Source organism: Diadema antillarum, unplaced genomic scaffold (genome assembly GCF_040938485.1).
Source record: "Diadema antillarum isolate AM-2024a unplaced genomic scaffold, OU_Dant_1.0 seq00000321_RagTag, whole genome shotgun sequence".
NCBI lineage: Eukaryota > Metazoa > Echinodermata > Echinoidea > Diadematoida > Diadematidae > Diadema > Diadema antillarum.
In genome coordinates, this window is record NW_027271340.1 from 866,049 (window position 1) to 890,259 (window position 24,211).

The following is a 24,211-nucleotide window of genomic DNA, read 5'->3' on the forward strand; positions in this document are numbered from 1 at the left end:
TGCCACACAGACAGGTACCTTTACATGAAGCTTGATACACTGTAGTTTTGGAAATTAAGGATTCTTGGAAGTTGCAATGCTCCAGATAACTGTAATGCACTAACCATACACACAAACTGGTCATTTCTTGGCATAAATTTCATCAAGTGCATCCATCTCTAAGGTACTATGCATTTCTCAGAACTGAATATCAGTATCATCCATCACACCCTAGTCTGTAGGCCCTACTCCAAAAAAAAAATAAATAATAATAATAATATGGGCATTGTGAGGGATAGAAGCACATAATGCTGCAAATTGAACTGCAAAAATTGCTAGCTAGCAGGCTTTGGGATGCAGGAACAGGAAAACAAAATTGAGACAAACTTCTGTCTGTCTTCTTGGGATCAAGGGAAGTACCCTATCCCTTGGAGCAAACGCTGCAAAGAGCCACTTCTGAATTTCACACTGTAACACCTACTCTAGCATCAACAAAACTGACAATTTAAACAAGGACTACAAATACATGTATCTGGCAATTTGAATATTCATCATCTTGCTCATCTGTTGGTTTGTGCTTCAAAATTAATTCTTTCTTCTGTTTTTCTTTCTTTCTGTTTTCACACTAGATATGATATGCGAGATGGTTGTAAGGCATACTAAATTTCAAACCGAATATTGCAAAAGAGATATCTGGGTTATGTCATCAATGAAAAACTGTTCAGTCTGGCAAAACTGACTAGTACACTGCCTCTACAACTTGATTTTTTTATGTGCAAGACACATGGAACTATAAGGAAGTACACAATGACATAAACATAAATTAAAGCTGCAATGAAGATACGAGGCATTGGAGAAAAAAATAATGCTTGATGATAAAATACCCTTTTCATTAGCATTATAGGCAGAACTTAACAAAGTTACACAACCTTGCCGAAAACAATTTATACTTACACTAAACATTACCATTAACAGACCTGGGGGCATGAGACTCGTATTGACAAATGGTTCACTTCGTCTTTCTCTATGTTTCCTACTATGCAAACAACTGTCAGTGAACGAGTCATTTTCAAGTTTTCTTCACTCAACTCCCACTTTCCTCCACATCTTGCCTTATCATTATTTCTTTCTTACACTGTGCATCAAACACATGGCTCTGTCCATTTTTCTAGAGTTTCTGACAATTAAACTGTATATTAAGTTAAAGGAGTGAATTTGATTATGACAAGATTATAATTTCAACCAATAACATATCCTCCCATGGCACAATAAGTTACCCCGTTGAGAATGGGCTGATTTTGCTACAACACACATTTCCGATAAACACCTGCCCGAGTATACTCCAGACTCGTCCTCAACAGGTTAAGGACTAACAGTATTCATCAATTTAGATTTTTCCAACTTTCGACAGGCCGAGTGATTCATGGTAGAGTTAATATATATCAGCAGCAACTGGAATATCATCAATATTGCTGCTTCACTGATGTATAACAGCACGGCTCTAGAACAAGCCAACATAATTCTCAATGTAGCTGCTCATGTAGTAACAATACCATGACTTTTCTGCTTAAAAAGCAGAGAATGAGCTCAGTTATGACCATGCAACTGTACTCTTTCATACCTGAACTGGTCCCTGTGACACAAAGAGGTAGCATTGACTGTAAGATGGATGTCAAAAAGTTCTCCATGCCCAAAAACAAACATAACGATTATTTGCACCTCTTTATCACACAGGGGCCCTGGTGCAAAAACAGTGTCCTACACAAGACATGAGAAAAATAAAACCACACCACATAGTACTACAAATAAGTACATGAATCAAACAGTACATCTGGGCCCAATTTCATAAAAAGTTGCTATGATAGCAACGCTCGCTGGAATGGCAATTGTCATGGTGACGACAAGAATCTAGCTTTCTGATTGGCCGTTGCTTTGGGAAGTTGCCATTCCAGCAAGAGTTGTCATCCTAGCATCTTTTATGACATGGGGCCCTGGTGTTCATAAGGCTTTACACCATGCTACACCAGAGCACAACCATGATACAAGGAAACATACTACACCGTGCAAGCACCACTATGAGCTATGTGACACACAAAATTTCAAAAGCTCACCACGAAACACTCTACTGTCTACCCACACCACAGCCAACTATCTGCAAAATTGATCTGTATCTTGTGCTGTAAATTGGCAATGCAGAATCCAAGACTAACAAGTTGCTTTCAATTGATTTTTTTTTAAAGTGAAAGAAATATCAACTTACAATTTACACGCAAACATCTGCTTCCCTTTGCTCAGCTGACACATAAGAAATCCAACTTCATATCTTCAGAAGAACATTAGCTTACTTTCTTGAAAAAAAAAAAAGGATGACAATTCTCATCTTACTCCTTTTCACATGGTGCATAACTACGAAAGGTCTTCATTGTTCTTTTCATAACTGTGGCTTGGCAACAATGAATGGGACTTTATGCTTGCTTGGCAAATTGAATTCACACAATGCTTACATCATTAAACTACCCGGTCACAACATGGCAAACATATACCTGCAGATTTTTCTCTCTTCATTTGCTCTACAACACTTTGAACATATTTCATATGACCTATTAAAAAGATAGAATGAAAAAGACAAAATAAGGACAGAAAACATGACATCTACACAAAATCACTCATTAAACATATAGGCAAGAACAGTGATAACACTTTTAGAACTCAATGGTAAACTACAAACATTTTCAATGCTTCTCAAGAGATTTTAAAATCCATCTACATCCCTACAACATGAGAGATCGAGAGAGAATGTGTACAAAGAGTTGTGTCACACCACCAACACCACGCATCCAATCACCATACAAAGATCTTAGCATGATGGGATTGCGTGGGGGTCAAAGGTCACTTTAAATAGAATTATTTGTAACTACTGTAAAAGCTTTTAAATCAAACATAAGACACTGGGGATCTCACTGAATTTTTGGAGGGGCAATGAAGCTCAATCAGGGGAGCGGTGGAAAGCAGCTTCACAGAAACAAGAACCAATGGAGATGTAAAGATTTGCTGAAATGTTGATGGATCTTATCAGATTGCAACTGATCACTGGCTGAGGTAAATCTTGTGGGGCATGCATTCCAGCAAAAGATATAAAACTGTATCTTTTGATCTTTGGGGGAGCATGTTGCCTCTGACGAAGATTCTGTAAGGATCGAAAGCTCAGGCCCAATCTGACTGAAAAGATATATCTGTATGCTTGCTTCCAGCTCTACACACAATTAAAAGCGGCCCCAACACTCATATAACAATGAACAGACTCTAGTTTATTGCCAAGAGGTGACTAGGCCATTCAGACATGTTCTGGGGGCCACAAACCACTACACTATTCTCTAGAATCTTGTCTTGCCCCTCTTTAACCCATTGTGGACAGGCTGATTTTGCCACAACACGCATTTCCCATAGACACAAGCATACTTGGGACTCGTCCTCAACGGGTTAAAGTTTACTGTAGCTGTCACCAGAACTATCAGAGCAACATAGCTTCCGTATCTGGTCTTGTTGTTGAATGATTGAAGATGTTTTCGTATCACTCATATCTAGAGTGTTTTGACAGTTTCAGTTTCTGCTCTCTTTATGCCATCATTCACTACCACAAGCCAACCGCCATATATAATTCAATTCTCCACGAATTATCAAAGACATCGCATTCGAATTCTCGTAATTCTTCACTTGGTTGAGATTCACAAGAGTAAATGTCCTAAATCATCTGAAAGTCAAATCCGCACTCTTTCTTATGCAGAAATATTTCAAGTCGTCTACAAAAGCTAAACTTCAAATAGGTACTCTTAGTAATTTGCAAACCTTGCCTGTCAATACATACACAATTTCTCTATCGTAGCTACAACAACATCGCACAGCGTTATTGTTTAAAAGCGTTGAGAGGGGATCACAACTTGATGAGTACCAACCTCCTTGACATTAGTGACCCTACTCAGGCAGCTCAAGATTATGACCTATGGCAGAGCGATGAAGTGGCCATATATATATTTTTTTTTCTATAGGTCATCCACACATTGACCAGTACTACAGGGGAAACTCGTTATAGTGTGGACCTAAAAACCATGAAATTACGGTACCTGGTACCCTGTTATATATCAGGTTTCTCGCTATATGAGGGTACAAAAACACACAAATGTGAAGGATGTGGACCTGCAAAATTACCTTATCAAAGAGGGTTTTCTTACACCCATAATCTCTGTATAACAAAGTTCTACTGAATAAAAACTGTAGTATGACAGTGATCTATGGAGCTAAGCTGAAGAATTTGAGACGGTGAAAATTCTGTCCAAACTTCAAATGACATGACTAACGGGTAGGACGATTAACATTCATGAAAGACGCCAGCGAGGTGAGGGCTGCATTTTATAAACTGCAAAATAACGGGGTCAAGTTCAGGCTACCTTGAATGCAAGCAGTTTATGTCATATCACACAGTTTATTTGATAAGGCCTGAAGACGAATTTAAATGCCTTGTCATTTCATGCAATACCACAAATATTCATTTTCTCTTGGCAACCTGAAAAAAAAAAGGTGCTCAATATTTGTAGGTGCTGGATTAAAACATAAACGCATCACCTTCAACTTAATAATGAAGTTTGACTTTTCTCACCACTCTCTCACTTTGACTGTACCGGTAATAACTTTATAGCTCTAGGGGTTTTAAAATTTATATACCTCTGCCAAGGAGAATGAAATTATGACCTCGTGGAGGCTTTTTGTATATTTGCTCATAAACGAGATTAAATATTTAAAGAGGAGACTTTGACCCTCACGACAGCCATCAAATGAGATTGAAGGATGAGTTCACCTTCATCATACACGTGAATTGAGAGAATGCAGCAATATTTATAAAACATATCATTGAAAGTGTGAGGAAAATTGGACAATCCATTTAAAAGTTATGAATTTTTGAAGTTTCAGTGCCGCCATCACTTGATGAGAAGATTACTACAGTTTGTGATGTCACATGTGTAGAGCGATATACAGAAAGTATAAAGAAAATTCAACGTAATATGTTTTCACTTATCTAAGACAACAAAAGAGCACCAGACTTGCCTCTTTCAGAAGGCAAGGGGGAATAACATTACCTTTAACATATGTCTGTGACAAGTTGATGGAAAGTGTACTTTTTTCATAAAAGGAAATTTTGTAAAATTCTCTTTATATTTTCCTTATATAGTTCTACACATGTGACATCATACACTGCAGTAGTCTTCTCATCCAGTGGTGACTGCACAGAAACTTTTTTAAAGATTCACAACTTTCAAATGGATTGTCTGATTTTCCTCAAACTTTCACTGATGTGTTCTTCTAATACTGCTGTATTCACTCAATCCACGTCTATGAAGGTAAACTTGTCCTTTAACCCGCTGCAGACGAGCTGATTTTGTTACAACACGCATTTCCCATAGACACTTGCCCAAATATACTCAGGAATTGTCCTTAACTGGTCAACTGCGCTGCTGGTGTTCCATCGTGATGTCCATGACTTCAACAAACAGAATAATGGTGCCTACTACTGACTGTCAGATGTTACCCATCAAACTCTACACCTCGTGACGAAAGAGGTCGGAGATGTTACACAGCTGGCATTGCAAGCACTGGATTCTGCATTAAATCTGAAGTCGATTTTGCTTGTGTTAAACTTATTGCATTAAGATAAAGAAAAATTCATCTGACCATAACATGTGACTTCAACAGAGAGCAGCTTAACACAAAAGCAGAATAAGAAAAGATGGATGATGTTTTAAAGTCACTTTTTTGCTTTCATCTGTTGAAGAAAAGTAAAGTTTGCATTGCAAGAGAATATCACGAGTGTTACAAAAATGTTAACTTTCATGACATAAATGACTGGATCTAGAGAACAGTTTGCACATCAGGACAATGGAGGAATAATTTCATTGCAAAACTGAAATGCTACCGGTTTGATCTCATGACTCTTACAGATAGAATTCGATTAAATCCTCATGTACCTTTCATTCCAAAATGCTTACTTCTCCAAAAAGTCATGCACGTTCTCTTTGCAACAAAACAAGTAACTGTTGCAGAGATTTGTACACATGTCAAATGCTGGTGCATCTAACATATGGAAAACTTCTTTGAAATTATGTTTCTTTAAAATCATTATTCTTTCAAATCATGTCAAGAGAAAAAAGGTGCAGAATTTGCACGATACGTTCAGTTTAGAAGCAGAAGTAATACAAGATCCTTCCGGATCTGAAATTCTGATAGGGTTCTCTTCAAAATACCATGAAACACATGTGGAGTATATTCACCTTGAGCTGTACATGCAATCAATTAAGATGCAGAAGGGCAGAAATCCTTTCTAGTTCCGGTATTACAAACCATCTAGGCCCTATTCGTTCTAGATCTGTTACATTGGATCTCCCCCAATGGTATGGGACCTATACAGTGACCACTCAACCCAATCTCACTCGCAGGCAACTCAGATGCAGAAGAGCTGAAAACATACTGAACATCCTACCACCCATTTACGTCCTTCTAATCCTCAACATGCCAAGCAATCATGTAAATTCTTTCTATTCATTCTGCTTTGTTCAGCATGCATTACTTCCCAAAGTATTTGTGAGGCCAGCTCCCAAATCAGAAATCATATATTCATAATCCATTACTATTGATATTAGCTTCCTATGCCCTCCTCATTTGGATATGCAACTTAAAAAAAAGAGAAAAAAAGAATCAACTCTGCAACAGTTATGTCAATCCTTTTCTTCAATAGTCATTCTCCTACATGCCAAGACATGTGTCCATTCATGACTGACAAAAACTTTTCAAGCTTGATCAAAACGAATATTGCAATTGGTACACTGTATGTGAAAACTCCCACACCATCTGTGATGAGCAACGCTTCCAGAAATTGCTTTCAGATAAACATAGTTTACATGCAATCAACACATTAAACTTAATCTTTATCATCACGGGTAAACATACAAAAGATATGAAACATGCCCCAAAATATCTTCCTCTAACACCTCGTTTACAGTGCGGGGCTGGGCCGAGCCCGGCCTCAATTGCGGGGCTCGGCCCCGCAATTCTGTCCGTTTACAGTGCCGTGCTCAGCCCGGGCTTTTAATTCAAACCTTTCAATATTTTGTTGTAGTGGCGCTCTGCTTGTAAACAAATGCAATTTGGTATAGTTTGGTGTCCAGACCCTTTGCCAACTGGATTCCGTGGCGACGAAGTCGACATTCGGCAAAGGCCTTTGCCGAAGGAATAATCCTTTGCAGGACAAAACCACCTTAAACTATACTAGTTTTCGACGTTGAGGGGGTTAATATCCTGAATAGCGAAATAGTACGGGCAGAGGGTCTGGAAGCCAGACTAAATTTGGTACTGCATTTGGCCCAGTTTGCGTTTACACTGAGAAAAGGCTGGGCTCAGCCGCGGCTCGGCCGCGGCCGAGACCACCTCCAGAGCGTGGCCAAATGCGCGGCCAATTTTGGCCCCGCATTTGGCCTTTTGCTCGTTTACACTGAAATGAAGGCCAGGCTCAGCCGCGGCCGTGCCCGGCCCTTTCGCTCACTGTAAACGGGGTCCAAGATTCCCACCAATACAAGGTCCACAGCATTCTCGTCTTTCTTCCTTTTCACTCCATAATCTTGTCTGATTGCGCTGGTCTTGACTACCCTCTACACGATATGGTATAACCATCCAGGATAGAAAAATTTGTAGAGCTTTGAAACAAAAACTTTGCATGTCCTTCAGACAGTCGTACACTTGGGTACAAGACCAGAACATCCACCCGTCTACCTCATTCAGCTCACAAGGTAAACCTGCCTCCTCACAAAGGAGCACTGATCCTCACAAGGTAAACCTATGTCCTCACGAAGGAGCATGGGTCCTCACAAGGTAAACCTGTGTCCTCACAAAGGAGCACAGGTCCTCACAAGGTAAACCTGTGTCCTCATGAAGGAGCACAGGTCCTCACAAGGTAAACCCGTGTCCTCATGAAGGAGCATGGGTCCTCACAAGGTAAACCTGCCTCCTCACAAAGGAGCACGGGTCCCCACAAGGTAGTATCTGTCGTCACAAGGGAGCACTTGTCCTTCCTCCCCCAGGACGCATTTGTCCCCACAAGGCAGAATCTGTCCTCGCAAAGGGAACACTCATCCTCATTAGGGAGTATATACCCAAGAGTTCTTGCTCATAACAGACTTGCCAGACTTGTACGTGAGGTACCGAGTCCATGGTCCGCATCACAAGAGCACGTCTCCAGCCTGCTCCACATATTTGGTGGACGCCAGTTTGAGTTAAGCAGTACCGGCGGTGCTTCCACTCTGCGTAATACTTCTCTGGAATCGTCCACATCACTTGATGCACATTTACATGCAAGGAATGACTTTCACTGAAAATATTAATTATTAGTGTGTTTTCTTTCTTCACATACCTTATTCAGGATGTTTGCACATAAACCATGTGTGCTAGGAAATACAAGTTGTATAGTAGCCAAACCACAATTAATCCCAAATTCTCCGCATAGAAGTTTGCTTTTGCCGAATCACCCTTCATCCATACACACTTTAAAACAGAAATTAGTTGTAATAAGAATAAGAATCTTTTGTTTTTTTTCCCTCCTTTTACATACAGGCTCGTTTGCCTTGACAGGTCCACTGCCATTTCTAGGCTACTCTCTAATCTTAGTAGTTACCATGGCAACCAGCAGAAGATTGATAGTCTACTTGGCTGTTGCCATGACAGCTGCTATCAGAGCATGTTACTCTCCGGGTGAGTCTTTTAAGCCATGGCGGTCCTCTTTTGTCCTCTCCCTCCAAGACATGTGCCATCCTTTTGTACTCCGAGCGAAGGTCGGCGAGCCTCACACATACCAAACGATCTTGATTTGATTTACGCTTATGTCGATACTCCGTGACAAGTGTTCATTTCCGCCTACCAAAAGACACTCGATAATCATCGTCACACTCTCTCGGGATTCTTCCTTCGTCTCACTTCATGATGATCGTGTATGTAGCGCTGTCTGCATCTACATGCAAAGTGCAAAAGAAAGATTTATATTACGAGTCAAAATAGCAGGAAAAGACTAGCTCTCCTAAATTGTGTGTTTCACTTCATTTACTTCCAATTTTTTTTTATAAATTTTATGTCTTCGTTTTTCTCAGTGCACAACAACAATTAATCATGATACCTGTGAGCATAACATGAGTCATAAGTGATGCAGAAAGAGTCATTTTCATGATTTTACAATTCTAATTTGAATTTCAACACGCATTCAGAATTCATAAACAAATATAAGATCTAAAAGACACAAAAATGATTCTGCAAAATGAAACATGATTCAATCACAGACACACAATTAAACAAGGAAAAGTAGAAATTACGCAGTGCGTAATATATGTCCCCGCCGGAAGTAGCATTTAGTAGCTAAATGTACAATATAGGTCAAAAATCAAGGTCAAAGGTCAAAGAAGTCAAAGGTCAAAATTCTGTGAAGAAGTTTTGAAGCCCTCACCTAGTGCCATCACATAGAGCAAACGGAATCGAAATTGGGTTAGAAATGGCAAAGGAGTAGCATTTTGAAGCAAAATGTACAAGATAGGTCAAAGGTCAAGGTCAAAGGTCACGACTGAAATTCTGTGTAGAAGTTTCAAAGCTCCCATGTAGTGCTATCATATAAAGCAAACAGAATCAAAATTGGCTCATAAATGACAGAGAAGTAGCAAATTGAACATTTTGATCACACACGGACGCACAGACAGACGGACGGACACATGGACACACACACGTACGGAGCCCGTTTCATAGTCCCCTGCTCGATCTCGTTCGGCGGGGACAATAAAATACTTAAAACTGAGTAAAACAAAAAACATTTCATTTTCATTTTCATACAGAAAGACTGAAAATTGAAGTCTGAATTTTGATCGACACAAGTACCACCCTCATGGTTTTCTATGCAGTACATTCTCTTCTCAGATTTCTCATTTCTTTCTGTTCGCGAGTGATCTTGAAAATAAAGAAACACTAACCGTGGTCACATTGGCAAAACTTTGCAAAGTTCAAGTTCTCAGAACTTTTGCCAGTATGACCATACACTTTCCACAAAATTCTTGCAAAACTTCTAGAGAAACCTTTTAGTGCTTTTTACAGTTAATTCATAAGAAATATCATTCATATCCTTGGAAAATCAAACAATGGTTCAATAAAACTGTTGGAGTGTAATGTAAACATTGACTAAATTATGTAAAATCTACTCTAATGGTGCTGAGATATGTAAAAAAATGACTACATAGACACGGACAACAAAATGTAGGAAGAATGGGATACGGGTTCCCTGTGTCACAAGTACCTTTCAAGGCTTCCAGTGAAAATATGCTCTCATCAGATATATTCTGTACCATCTGGAGGGAGAAGAGAACAAAAGAGATAGATAAAACGATAGACAGCATCACAGGACCTATAACACCATCAAATGAGAGATCATAGAGCATTTAACGTCGTCACACACTCACATTCCTATGTGGTGGCATATTCCTAGTTACCCAATACGACCGCCAAACTACATTTAGGCAACAAATGCAGGTGCTGCCTTCAAAAGCTGGTAGCTACCAGTATACTGACTACTGAATGCAGTTTGGGTCAAAGGATTGTGAGAAGAGAGAAGGAAGAAGAGGTTTATTGTCAATGCTGATGATGTCATGTTAGCAAGTGTTACGGCATGCTTTATAGACACTGTATGACACCTATAACTGTCAGAATCATGGCCATTTAGGCTGCAAACAACCCTGGAAATTTGATCTGTTGACAAAGGCATGCAAAAGTTTTTCAATGCCTGCATTCACATGATACAATTTCACGGGCTGTCGTGACAAGCATTTGCAAAGCAAACCTACAATGGCATTAGAAGTACATATGCTATGGAATATTTTAGATATGTCAGAACAATATTCTTCAGAAAACATTGACAAAGCATTGATGTCTACATAAGTGCTCACATGTGACTGGCCATATTATTTCATTGATAAATTGTTCATCTCCTGAAAATCACAGTAATACTGCTTGTCATACAGTGGACTCCAGTTATAACAAAGTCCTCGGGACCAGCAGTTTTCTTTCGTTACATCAAAATTTCATTATAACCGAGCAAACAAACAATAAAGACACATAGAATGGATAATGTTGTGGCTTGAATTTTTACTTCGCTGTAACCGGAATTTCATTACAGCCATGTTCGTTGTAATGGGAGTGCATTGTACTTGATGCTCAATTTGCGACTAAACGTGAAGTGACAAGAACTGGCAGATAGAGAGATGAAAAGTTAAAGAGAAGGAGAAAGGGAGGGGAGAGATAGAAAAATTACAGACAGACATAGATAGATAAATAGACAGATAAGTAGATACCAGGTAGAAAGAAAGATAGATAAAGACAGTAGATAGATACATAGATAGATAGATACATAGATGGATAGGTAAGTAGATAAATATGTACATAGACAGATATAAACAGGGAGATAGATGGAGAGATAGACAGAAAGTGGATAAGTAAATAGATAGACAGGTAGATAGATAGATAGTAGATACCTATATCGATAAATAGAAAGGTAAGTAGATAAATAGGTAGAGATAGATACATTACATACAGACAGAAATACAGACGGGAAGAGTTGGACAAAAATCCAGTGAGTATAATCAGGCTGTCAGTGCTAGAAACAACAGAGAGATATAGATGTATACAGACAGACATAAACATGGGTACAGACAGCTGGAAAATCAGACAAAAAAACTTGATGCAGCATACACATATGCATGCAGACACATAGAGAGAGAGAGACACACATGGATTTCACATCACAAAATAGTGCCTAACACACAAACTGACAAATAAAGAGAAGACTAACATGCAAAAGTGACCGTCTCTCACCTCGTCGCTGACCAACACTCTGATTCCTCCTGTCCCCTGCTTTAAGACCCTGGAAATGTGCTCTGTATCCACCTGAAATAGTGCTGCTAGCTTGGCCTTGAGTTCAGTGACCATTGGTCTCTCTAGGTAAACAGCATGGTAAACTGAGTTGGGGGGGGGGGGGAGAAAAAAAGAAAATTGCTCGAAACTTTTATCTTCTCTTATTTCAAGTGAAAGAGAAGTGGCATACAGGTAAAAAATTAGGTTCATTCTAAGCAGGAATTACCAAAGCTGCAAGCCACTAAGAATTTGAGCAAAAATTGGGCAAATGATGAGACTTGAAAACTACTGAAAGTCATGAAAATATCTGAGAGTGAAATTCTATAGAACCTACAATTTGTCGCTGCTGTCAAATGAATAATCTGTCATGGCAAAATAAGCAGCTGCATTCCACTGAATGTTCTGTAAACATGTCAGCACCAATAATATACACTATGCATTCACTGTACAGATGGCAGTACCCTGGAATCAATGACACTGATGGACAGTGTTCTACCAGGTATTTGTTTTGTTTTGTTTATGTTTCTCACAGTGAAATGTTATTGTACTTTCAGCAAGAAGACAAGTAAATATACACATAGTGTGCTCATGCAGAACTTGCACACAAAACCCTCCCTCATTTTTTGAAGGATAGTGTTTGTCAACCATGCTATCAAACAAAGCTTCACGGCCCAGTAGCATGGGGAAACATGGGTGGTCTGATTGATTTTTTTTTTTTTCTTTTCCACAGTCTGATTGAATCTTCATTCGCTGCCCAACGGGGTACATTAGAAAACCACAAATATAGAGCCCAACCGCCATGGGTCAGCAAATATGTGCATCAAAGCGTATGCTCATCGGTAACAGTCAGCTCCACTTGAGTTTCTTTGCCTGTGTGTGCACTTACCGAGAGATCAGAGAGAGAGAGAGAGCTATTCACAATTCTTTACTTGAATTCTCAAATATATTTGAGCCAAGCCAGCCTTTTCACTCCATGGTATCCCCACACTGCAGCGTCTTTAAATACATTTCCCTGTCAATCTATATTAATAACAATATATTGAGGGGAAAACTGTTACTACCCTCTATTAAAGGTGCTTACAACCACACACTGACAGTCAAAGTCATCTTGGAAGGTATTATCTCATTGTACATTATAAGATGGCTAAGTAATTTCCAGCTTGCTGATTGGTCAAAGCGTACCACGTGGTCATTCGCGAAAAGTGTCTATCCCTGCACGCCCATGGGATTTCGCGCACCCAAATTGTCTAATGCACAGTTTTGGCGCATGCACAGTGTCTCAAAAGTCGAGATTTCGATTTGTACCAGCTTATGCTCAATGAGGTCACGTAATATGAAAAATGAACTTTTCATAAACTAATTGCTTACATTTAGAAATATTACATTAAAATTTCATGGTTAAATGTGATTTCAGTCATGCACTAGTAATATAAAAAGAGACTCAATGTTGTCTTTAGCCGAAAATTGACTCGTGTCCACAACAGTCTGCCGTACACAGGCACAACACACAAAATCACCTTATAACTTAACTAGCTAGCCGTCCTGATCCACCAGATCATGTTGAAAAAGAAATTGAATTTATGACACAAATTCATCGATCGCCAGGGATGTACTGACGATTTTTCAGTGGAAACTCAGTAAAAATAACCTTTTGCAGTAAAATTCTTCATTTAACCAGATAGTTTCAAGGCCACCACTCACATTATTTTATAGGATTTAAAACTTGTGCTATCAAAAATTAACTCCTGCTGAAATAAGAGTTTTTATGGCTCCTCGTTTTTACTGATTTTGATCTAGTCTATCTCACGATCTACGATCTCGATTACTGATTGGCTTAAGTTTCGTCGCTGTAGCCTGCCTTTGTGCGTCTGTTTCGAAATCACAACTCATTCGGAAACCTTGAGATATGGCGTCTGTGAATCAAACAAAGGAGGAGGACTTTTCCATCTCCTTCCAAGTTATGACAGATGAAGAGATTGACCAAATGGTAAACGACATGGACAGCAAAGGGACAAAGAAGGTATTGAAATTTACTAAATGTAAACTCATGGACTTTGCCAAATTCACTGGAACTGATTTGGAAGAAATCGCCATGGATACCAAAGATTTGGACAAGTTTTTGACCAAATTCTACTCTGGAATAAGGAAGGACAATGGAGAATCATACAAAACAAGGTCGCTACAAAACATTAGGTTCGGTGTTCAGAGATACTTTGTCGAGAACTATGGAATAGATATTGGTGATAGCAGCAAGTTTCCTCAAGCAAACCGCGTTTTCAAAGCGATGAAAGTGACGGCAAAGAAAGAAGGCAAAGGATCCGTTGTACACAAACCCGTGATTTCGTCAGACGACATGAGCAAGATACAAGAGTCACTAGACCTCTCCACCCCCAGAGGCCTCCAGGATAAGGTTTTCTTGGACGTTCTCACCTTTTACTGTAATCGAGGACGGGAGAACATTCGTGGGGTGAAAGCTGAAGACTTTACCATCAAAGCAGATGATTGTGGACGGAAATACGTACAAATGAGAGACTTTCTAACAAAAAACAACCGCGAAAATGTCATCCAAGAAGCCGATGCTGGCTTGATGTTTGAAATGCCTGAACTGGGTGAAAGGTGTCCGGAAGCCACATTTGAGAAATATGTAGCGAAGTTGGACCCCCAAAACCCTTGGATGTGGCAAAGGCCAAAAGATGTTTCGAAGGAGGAGCTGGCACAAGATACCCCATGGTTCGACAATGCCCCATTAGGCATTAACACGATTGGCAACAAACAGAAAAATCTGTCACAAAAGGCCGGATGCAAGCTAACGTATACCAATCACTGTCTAAGGGCAACCAGCATCACAACACTCGATGCCTGTGGATACGAGGCTCACGATATCCAGAGTGTCAGCGGGCACAAATTGGCAGTTTCGCTGAAGCACAATTCCAAAACAAGCCAAACGAAACTGAAAAAAAATGTCTGAATCGTTGGCCACTTGCCTATACTCGGATGTCAACAAGGACAATAAGAACCAGGAGCTGGGCGACCAGGAATCTACATCTTGTAGCAAGGCCATCGCGGAATGCCCCTCCACATCCAGTGCCATAGCAACAACAACGAGTAACTTTAGTCAAGAAACTGTAGCAAATGGCCATGACTACGACTCCGAGTACGAGTGCGATATCCGGCAGGATAACATCGTTCTAACCCAAAACCAAACTATTAGTACACAGTCGACATAATCGATCACGGTCAGGAGGGACACCGGTCACGTTCGTTCGGGGAGTGGAAACGTTTTCCACTTCCACGGATGTAACGTGACTATCAACAACTAGATCTAGGCAGTATAAGCTGTCAGATCTGCTGTAAATAGCTGTAAATATGTTGAATTCTTGAGAGTTGGAACATTTTCAATTTCATGTGTTGGATTTGAAACTTTGGAATATATCACAGATTCAGCACAAGCTGGGATAATCTTGGAGAAAGCCTACTCTGGACCATTTTCCAACCGTAAGTACAATTTCAAAATCTTTGATATTTGATTTATTTCATTATTTCTTTCTCATACAAGGTATATTAACCTCACGTTTGAAATTACTTAGCCATCTTATGAAAGGAATAACACATTTTCCCGTCGTTGTTCAGCGATATGCAGGGCACTCGAGGTTTCTTCTTCGCATGCACACTCCACACTCGCCTCTGGCTTGTGTGGAGTGCGCATGCTCAGAAGAAACCTCTCGTGCACTGCATACTCGCTAAACAACTCTGCAGAATGCGTTATTCCTATAATTGACAGTTGCTTTGCTGAGAAATATTACTCCACCCCCCCCCCCTCCCAAACTGACCTTGAATGGAATGTATCAAGTTACAAATGAACAAGAACAAGTGTTGATAAGTTGTTAACATCCACTTTTGAACTGACAGCTTACCTTGTTCTTGCTCTTGGCAAACATACATTGTTAGTCTTGGTCTTATGTGCCTGAAAAGAAGAATCATATCACATCACATTAATTCTCACATCCTGCTCCTCTTAACTCGACATCATACATGAAATATGCAACAGTCTGCAAATGATTTCATGGTCTGAAGTATTCAAGAATTATGAGGCAGTCTGTGTTAATGTCCTCTTAATTCAATTGAAGGACCACATATTGGTCTACTTCTCTTTGAAGATAGAACAAAATTCTTGTGTATAACAAAAGTCTTGTGCAATACTTTTATAAGCTCCTATTTGATATACCACGATAACCAGGATTTATAGGGGTAGGGGTTAACTGAACAAGTATGCTACAGAAAAATGAATAACATGTGAGAGTAATCCAAAGCTTTATTGTAAGCAGTATTTTCATCTGCCAACTGGAAGACATCACATATACTCATAACAAAATATCAAGTAAGGGGAAACTAGAAAGCATGCGTTCACTTTTCATTAAAAAAATAAAACAAAACCCCTAATAAACAAAAGCCATGTCCGTTCCTAATGCCAGATGTAAGAAGTCTTCTGCTATGCTGCAGAAAACTGGAAAGCATAAGGAACACACCTTATAGCCTTTAATAATGGCATTCACTCATTTATCTGTATGGCACAAGGTGTTGGGTTGATACTGCTTGTTGACAACTGGAAGTCACCTAGGGGAAACCATTACTCACTTAATATTTCATGGAGGGTGTGCGTGTGCGTAAACTGCCAATTTTATAGGGTTGCCCCCTTGTCTTGCACCCTACTATTTATGAGGAAATTTGAAGTGTAACCTCCCTGACCCTCTATGTGCAAAGGTGTCTAGTTGGACTTGCCGATCTGTTTCATCGGAATTCATCAATCCATTCCAACTTGACCTAGTTGCACAGCAAACCCACTCAAGTGTAGCAATGTGCCTCAGTCCAACACGCAGGCCATGGTGACAAAATAGGGATAATTAAAGGGGATGAGGTAATCTCTATTCACTGACAATCAGATTCTAAACATCTGTGCAAATTGGCAAAGAAAGCATTCTCGCCTGCATGCCAAATGGTGAATAAAGCACAAGGGTTTAGGCTGCGTTCACATAGAAGTATACTATTCGGGTATTCGGGCTCGTTTTTCGAGGGCACGCGAATAGCTTGAATCGAACGATAGGATTTCCACACACCGGTTCACATAAGAGGGCACTATTCGAAAGTACCGAATAGCTGCGAAAAGTGTAGCAAAGTGGGAATCGAGCTTGTTCGATTTTCTTGCAGCGTATACCGTCTCTCGTTTATGAAATAATAACAATTTTGGTCTGGATTTGCCCTTTAGCAAAAATAAGCATGTAGACTGACATTCTGATGCAGTTTAGAAATTGTTAATAAGATTTGCTGCGATGTAGGAGGAAGAAATCCTCACTACCTGGGATGGTGAGTTGACGGTGCGAGTGATAGTGTATTCGGTGCTCGAATACCAAATACCGAATACTGAATACTGAATACTTCTATGTGAACGCAGCCTTAACAGGCAAGAGTAGTTACTCTGTCACACATGGGACTGCCTGTGTACATCCTATTGGAAAGACAGAGCACTATGGACTCAAATCTACGCTTCTTGATGGCAAGGCAAACATGCTAGCATGTAGGCCAGCCACCTTGCTGCCCCTATGATGGTATTCACTCCATACCTTTCTTGTAAGGCGTTGTTGAGTCTAATTCCATCAGCTGGCCCTAGAATTCGAATGAGATCTTCCTTCGCTAGTCTGAGTAGATCAGATCCTGCATGAGATTGAGACAAAAATGACTAACACAGATCAGAACAACAATGAATCACAAATAAACCTAAACATTTTCCTGTGTGAAGGCACTTGAGAAACCCTGTTTTGTGATTGGCTAATATGCTGCAGGTTATATGAGGTCATTTCTTGCATCATGTCAACTGCTTCTGCATCCATGTACACCAACACTACTGCTTATTATGACACAAAATACCAACAGCAGGTAACAGTTTGGCAACTTCAGCAAACATCATCCAGAAAACCAACACAACAACAAACAAACAAACAAATACTCTCTTCTTCCTCAGTCACAAACAATAGCATTTGTAGGTAAAGATATCATAAGTGATCAAGACAATCCATAAAACCATCCCCCATCTTACCCTAGAAATCATCTATATTGTATTACAAGATTTACTTAGGTTTGAGTTTCTTCAGTTTGTCTCCCTCTACAAATGAAAATTTGTCAAGATCGCAACTGCTGATCTGTAAATTAACAAACATGTCAGAACAACCTGCTGTTGGGTATTTGTTCCATGTTCATTGTGTCACTGCCGGCAACCAGGGACAGCCTGGTGGTAGTGTCGCTGTCCAGAAAGCAGTAGATGACAGGTTCGAGTCCCACTGGTTCCTTTTTTCCAACATGTTTGTTAATTTACAGATCAGCAGTTGCGATCTTAACAAATTTTCATTTGTAGAGGGAGACAAACTGAAGAAACTCAAACCTGAGCCTTCACCCCTCTGAATAATATCTTTCTTTCATTTATCCTATGCCTTGTCCGCCTTGGACTACTTAACATAACAATGTCGGAATCTCTGAGCTTGGGTATTTGTTCCATGTTCATCGTGTCACTGCCGGCAACCAGGGACAGCCTGGTGGTAGTGTCGCTGCCCAGAAAGCAGTAGATGACAGGTTTGAGTCCCACTGGCTCCTTTTTTCCGACATGTTCGTTAATTTACAGATCAGCAGTTGCGATCTTAACAAATTTTCATTTGTAGAGGGAGACAAACTGAAGAAACTCAAACCTGAGCCTTCATCCCTCTGAATAATATCTTTCTTTCATTTAAGAATTACTTAATTACCATTTATTATACCATAATGCCAAATATTTCCTTCTACTGATTACAGATTCTCTACCCATATTGCAAGACAAACAGAAGACAGTGGCTGGATGAAGGTCTCCTACCTGCGAAGTTCTGGAATAATTTGCAGTAGTTTTCAAAGCGGTTCTGTTTCAGCCATTCTTGTGTCTGAGCTGCTGTAAAATGGGGATGTAATGGCTGCATGCAAAGGAAAAAAAGGGAGATGTTCAATCAATAATCAGTAATGGGGTTGGAAACTTTGACTTTTATCCACAGTGAGATTTACTTTAAACGAATGTGGTAAGCAGAACCTGTAGCTTCAACCAACATCAGAGTATTAGATTTAGATGAATGTTAGTGAATCAAACAAGAACATACAATCTCATCATATCAAAACCATCTAAGTTGAGACAGGGCTAGCAAATCTCTTGCCTATCAATCCTCATTCAGAAAATATAGCATAAGAAGAATTCAGCAGCATTCCAACAAGTCAAATTAGGACCTAAAAAGACTGATGTCACTATCCACAATGCTATTACTTTTTCCACACGTCAGTTCATTCTGTATCAAACTTTCGAATTGCATATCTGTTACTGGGCAGACAATATAAGTTTGGGGTGTATCTTACTCTCAAAAGACATACATCATCGTAATAATGTTGAACCATGCATGATATCATTGTGAAAATGACAAAAAATAATGTTTTGTTTGAAAGTTTGCATAGTGACATAAATGAGGAAGAGAGGCTTGTAGTAACACCACATGCCTGTGGTCCTTGCAGGGACTGTTGTTTGGCAAAGGAGGACCTTACAAAGAGGAGAGTGGAGGAGGGAAGTGACATAGGGAGTGTGTAAGGAAGGCAAATGGTGACAATTGAAGAAAAGCGGTGAGCTGGAAGATGAAGTTGCACAAGTGGAGATGAGAGAATAGGAGACACGGACAATTGTAATGAAGAACAGAATAAGAATCAGGTAAAGGGTTTGGAAGTCGGTGGAAGGAGAAAGATGAAATAGTAGAGGCTACTATGTAATCCCGTGAGATTTTTGTGCCAAAATTGATTTTTTTGGCTAACTTAGTCAGTTTGGGGGTGCTGAATCCAAAAAACTTTGGTTCCATTTTTTCCGACCACGTCTTCAGCCGCCATTTTGAATTTCAAAATGGCCGCCATAGCAAACTGTATTTTTATCCATATCTCATTAAGTGAGCATTGTAGAAGCTTTAAATTTGGTGCAAAATGCATGGTTGAGATGTCAAACACACTGGTATATCTTTTTCTGATATTGTAGATTGTTTTGATACATTATGTAGGCTGCCATCTTGAATTTCAAAATGGCCGCCATAGCAAACAATATTTTGAACCATATCTCATACAGTGAGCATTGTAGAAGCTACAAATTTGGTGCAAAATGCATGGTTGTGATGTCAAACACTCTGATATATCATTTTCTGATATTGTGGATTGTTTTGATACAATTCATAGGCTGCCATCTTGAAATTCAAAATGGCCGCCATAGCGTTTTTACCCATACCTCATGTTGCAATTATTGAAGGAGCATCAAATTTTCAGTAATGTACATGCTTGTGGTGTCCAACGTTCCAGTACAGCTGTTTCCTATTGTGGATCATTAGATACGCCACCATCTTGAGATTCAAGATGGTGGCCATATAAAAACATATAAGACTGTGGTAAGCGCCTTAGATAAATTTGCCAAAATTGTCCTAGTTTTCATTTTTCATGAAAACATTCATTTTCATTCGAATTCATTTTCAGGTCACACAGAACGACAGCCAGCTCTTAATTCAAAATGGCCACCATAAATTCAGACTGTAAGGACGAGGTTCCAATGACGTCATCAAGCCATCCTGAGGGGCAAAAACTGCATATGGTAGGGGGGGGGGGGTAGGGGAGGGGTCCTATACCACTTCCCATAGGTGTGGGCAAGCGTGTAAGCATTACATCCCACGTCCCATAATAGCCAGGTATATGTGGTTTGCGTACTGTGTGCTACAGCTATGCACTTAATACACACGTGATTTGTTTTTGCCTCTCAGGCAATACACTATTTGGTGTCGTGGAACCTCGTTAAAAGTTACATTCAATCCCAGTTATTAAATATCTGTACAAAAGCAAGCATTGATACGATTAAAGGTGATCTTCAAAAACTTGATGCTGCCTCGAGAGAATGAAGACAAACAAGGAAAAGTCTCGCAATGGCAAGAAATGCCATGGTCACCCTACCAGGCATCCCATTCACAAGCTTGTTTGTTGACCACAAAATGAAACAACTCATCAGGAAGCTCATAATTGCTGGATGTGTTTCTGGAATAACATAGAATGAATAAGGAATGTCAATGAGTAGGTTTTTTTCCTGATTGCCCTGTGTGGGTCATCCTCAATTATCAAGACTTCCAAGATGCTTACTGCTTTACCGCCAATGATTCTAAAACTACAAAGGAGCAATAATAGCTCAGTTCTGTGGCACTTTCGATGCATCAAAATTCCTCAATGATTTAGAACACCATCACACAAGGGTAATCTCAAAAATTGTCACTGCATTGAAACTGATGAATATGGTGTTTGGCAATCAGGTTCAAGGAGGATATTCTAGAAAGAGATGAAAAAGGAAGTTTTCATGTTCTGTACGAAGAATTTGTATCTGAAAGAATAAAAAAAAAATCTATCTGGGCTAATATGAGAAAGGCCAGACATTCAGCTCTTGCAATTGAAATACACCATTTAAGATTGGATCAAAAGTTATTAAGCTTAAGAGGACCAATACCTTCTTATAACAATACGATACAATTATCGGAAGTTATAAGTTCTACTGTTCTAAGTAATTCCACAATCACTCTTCATCTCATAATGTTATGGCCTTCTCCTCATTCTCACTAACAAAGGTTTTTCATACCCATGCCTTAGAAACCCACAAAACTGAGCCAAATAATCAGCCTGAAAGTTGAAATACTGAGCAGTCAATTCCATCTGACACAGATACCACATCACGGGGAAAAAAAAGAAACAAAGGGTTCATCGAAGATGCTATGGGAGCTGTCACCCGTCACAACGAGGAATCAGATATCCTCATTCCATTGCATGTATTAGATGCTACTTCAAGAGCAACAGGGAATTTCAGAGATATTGATGATTATTACGTATAGACACTGACATTTTCATTCTCCTAATTGATCTTTGCTTCTCTTTTAATACTGCATCGCATGTTGTCTACTCCATCACTGGAAAAGGAGATAAAAGTACAATTGACATTGTTGAGAGATTATGTTCTGCAAATTGTTGCGAAAAACAAAGGTCTGCTTGGTCATGCCTTTCATGGTGCAGGCTGAAGTTGAAAATTTGAGGATGTCTCAAAGAGCAGATGGATCAAGAATTCTCTAAGCCTTGAATCATGCAGAATGTGCAATGACACAGTCCATGCTTTCCAGAAGTTGGGCGTGGATGACTTCAACCTGAACAATCTCCCGCTTTGCTCTTGTATAGAGTCTTGATACAACACATCCAGAGAACAAACCTCGTAAACTTTCACAACCTAATTTGTGCCTCTACTTACAGGGGAATATAATATGGTACATTGTAGTTATTTTCAGCGGATAGGCCTATGCATAAACTGTGCAATTAAGTGCTTTGAGCTTCCTACACCAACGGTAGCCACAGAATTCATTATCATGTTCATGTGGCACGAAATGCAAATGCAATTGTTTCTGGAAGAATTTAGAACCAATTCTCCCCATTGTACAGCCCTATACAAGTGCTGTGACTTCAAAAACACATGCAGGGAATGAGCCTAGAAGACATAAACTAAGTAAATATCCCATGAATTTTTAGTACACGGTTAATATTGTTTATTTAAACTCTACAACCAAATCGTCTTAATGGGGGCATTTAGTCACTCAGACAGTTATTGAGGCACTTTTTCCAATTCACAAGTTTTACTCAAATGCAAGCTCTTAAAGGAATGTTTCCCATGGCAGCCATTTTGCATTTCAACATGGCAGTGTACCGACTGGAAGCAGTCCCGCTTTTATACGCAATAATAATACTATTTACTAAAGTGATTGACTTACACATAGGTCCTACATGAAAGTGCTCCAGCATGCTTGAGTTTGCAGGGTAAAGATCTTACAGCACCAAATATGGGTCGAAATCCATCTTGAATTTCAAGAGTGGCAGCCAATGCGAATAATCCATTATTACAGAATGTATAATTATGTGTGTGTGTGTTTGTAAAAGAATGTACAATGTACACCACCATAAACATTGATATGCCAAAAAGTTGCTTGCCATTAGCTGAAAAGCAGTCATTTTGAATGATAAAATGGCAGCCTCAAAAATGATCTGCAATTTTAGGGAGGGGATCAAAGTGCATCTGAATGTTCAACATCATGAGCCCAGTTTATGCCCGAAATGTGAACTTTCTGTATTGGTTACAACATGAAATATGGGTCAAAATATACATTCTGGTATGGCGGCCATTTTGAATTTCAAGATGGCCACCTATAATATCAAAATGGACCATCATTTCAGATAAAGATGTTTCAGAAAGTTTGATAGCATATGCATGCTGTTTTCCCCAAATTAGAACCTATACACAATGCATATGATATGAGATATAGGCCCAATTACACTTGCTATGGTGGCCATTTTGAATTTCAAGATGGCCGCCAACCAAAATGATCCATCATTTAAAACAAAAATGTATATATTAACATGTCTGACATCTATCATAAGTATGCTTTTTGCCCCAAATTTATACTTTTCATGGTGCTTACAACCTGAGACACAGGTAAAAATACATTTAGCTACGGTGGCCATTTTGAATTTCAAGATGGCAGCCCTCAAATTGTATTAAAACAATATACAACATCAGGAAATGGTGTATCAGAATGTCTGACATCATAAACATGATTTTTGCATCAAATTTGAACCTTCTATGGTGCTCACATTATGAGAATTGGGTCAAAATACAGTTTGCTATGGCGGCCATTTTGAAATCCAAAATGGCGGCTGAAGACGTGGTCGAAAAAAATGGAACCAAAGTTTTTTGGATTCAGCACCCCCAAATTGACAAAGTTAGCTAAAAAAATCAATTTTGGCACGAAAATCTCACGGGGTCCAATATTTCGACATAGCAGACCGTACTAAAACAGAAAGGAGGGAGGAGGGAGAAGGTTTGAAAATCATGGAAATAATAGAGAGAAGTGAAGAAGATGTGAAATTCACGAACTAAAGCGAGGGGAAAACGAAGTCACTATTAAGTGATGTTTACTATGGAATGCAGAATTAAAATCTAGATCACAAAATTATCTGACTGCTCTACTTGGGTAATCTGTCTGAGAGAAGCTTACCATGAGTGTGGCGGGCTGAGGAACTTCCGGTGAGAGTACATGATTTGAAGTAGAAGCGGGAGACCTGCAGAGGAGAAAATGGTCAATGATGCACAGAGGGGAGA

General features: G+C 39.5%; 1 protein-coding gene and 1 pseudogene across 1 annotated transcript in view; one reads left to right on the plus strand and one right to left on the minus strand.

The window, feature by feature from the left end:
* Positions 1-5,251: 5,251 nt before the first annotated feature.
* The window catches only part of LOC139730592 (transcription factor CP2-like), a 58,401-nt gene continuing 39,441 nt past the window's right edge, over positions 5,252-24,211 (minus strand). Inside the window, exons 10-16 of the mRNA XM_071641449.1 lie at positions 24,108-24,171; positions 18,851-18,944; positions 17,574-17,664; positions 15,870-15,919; positions 11,917-12,059; positions 10,346-10,397; positions 5,252-9,025 (exon numbers count right to left, since the gene is read on the minus strand). Of these exons, the coding sequence (XP_071497550.1) occupies positions 8,988-9,025; positions 10,346-10,397; positions 11,917-12,059; positions 15,870-15,919; positions 17,574-17,664; positions 18,851-18,944; positions 24,108-24,171 (532 nt within the window). The 3' untranslated portion in view covers positions 5,252-8,987. The remainder of the gene's footprint in view (positions 9,026-10,345; positions 10,398-11,916; positions 12,060-15,869; positions 15,920-17,573; positions 17,665-18,850; positions 18,945-24,107; positions 24,172-24,211) is intronic.
* LOC139730578 (uncharacterized) lies at positions 14,309-15,048 on the plus strand (annotated as a pseudogene).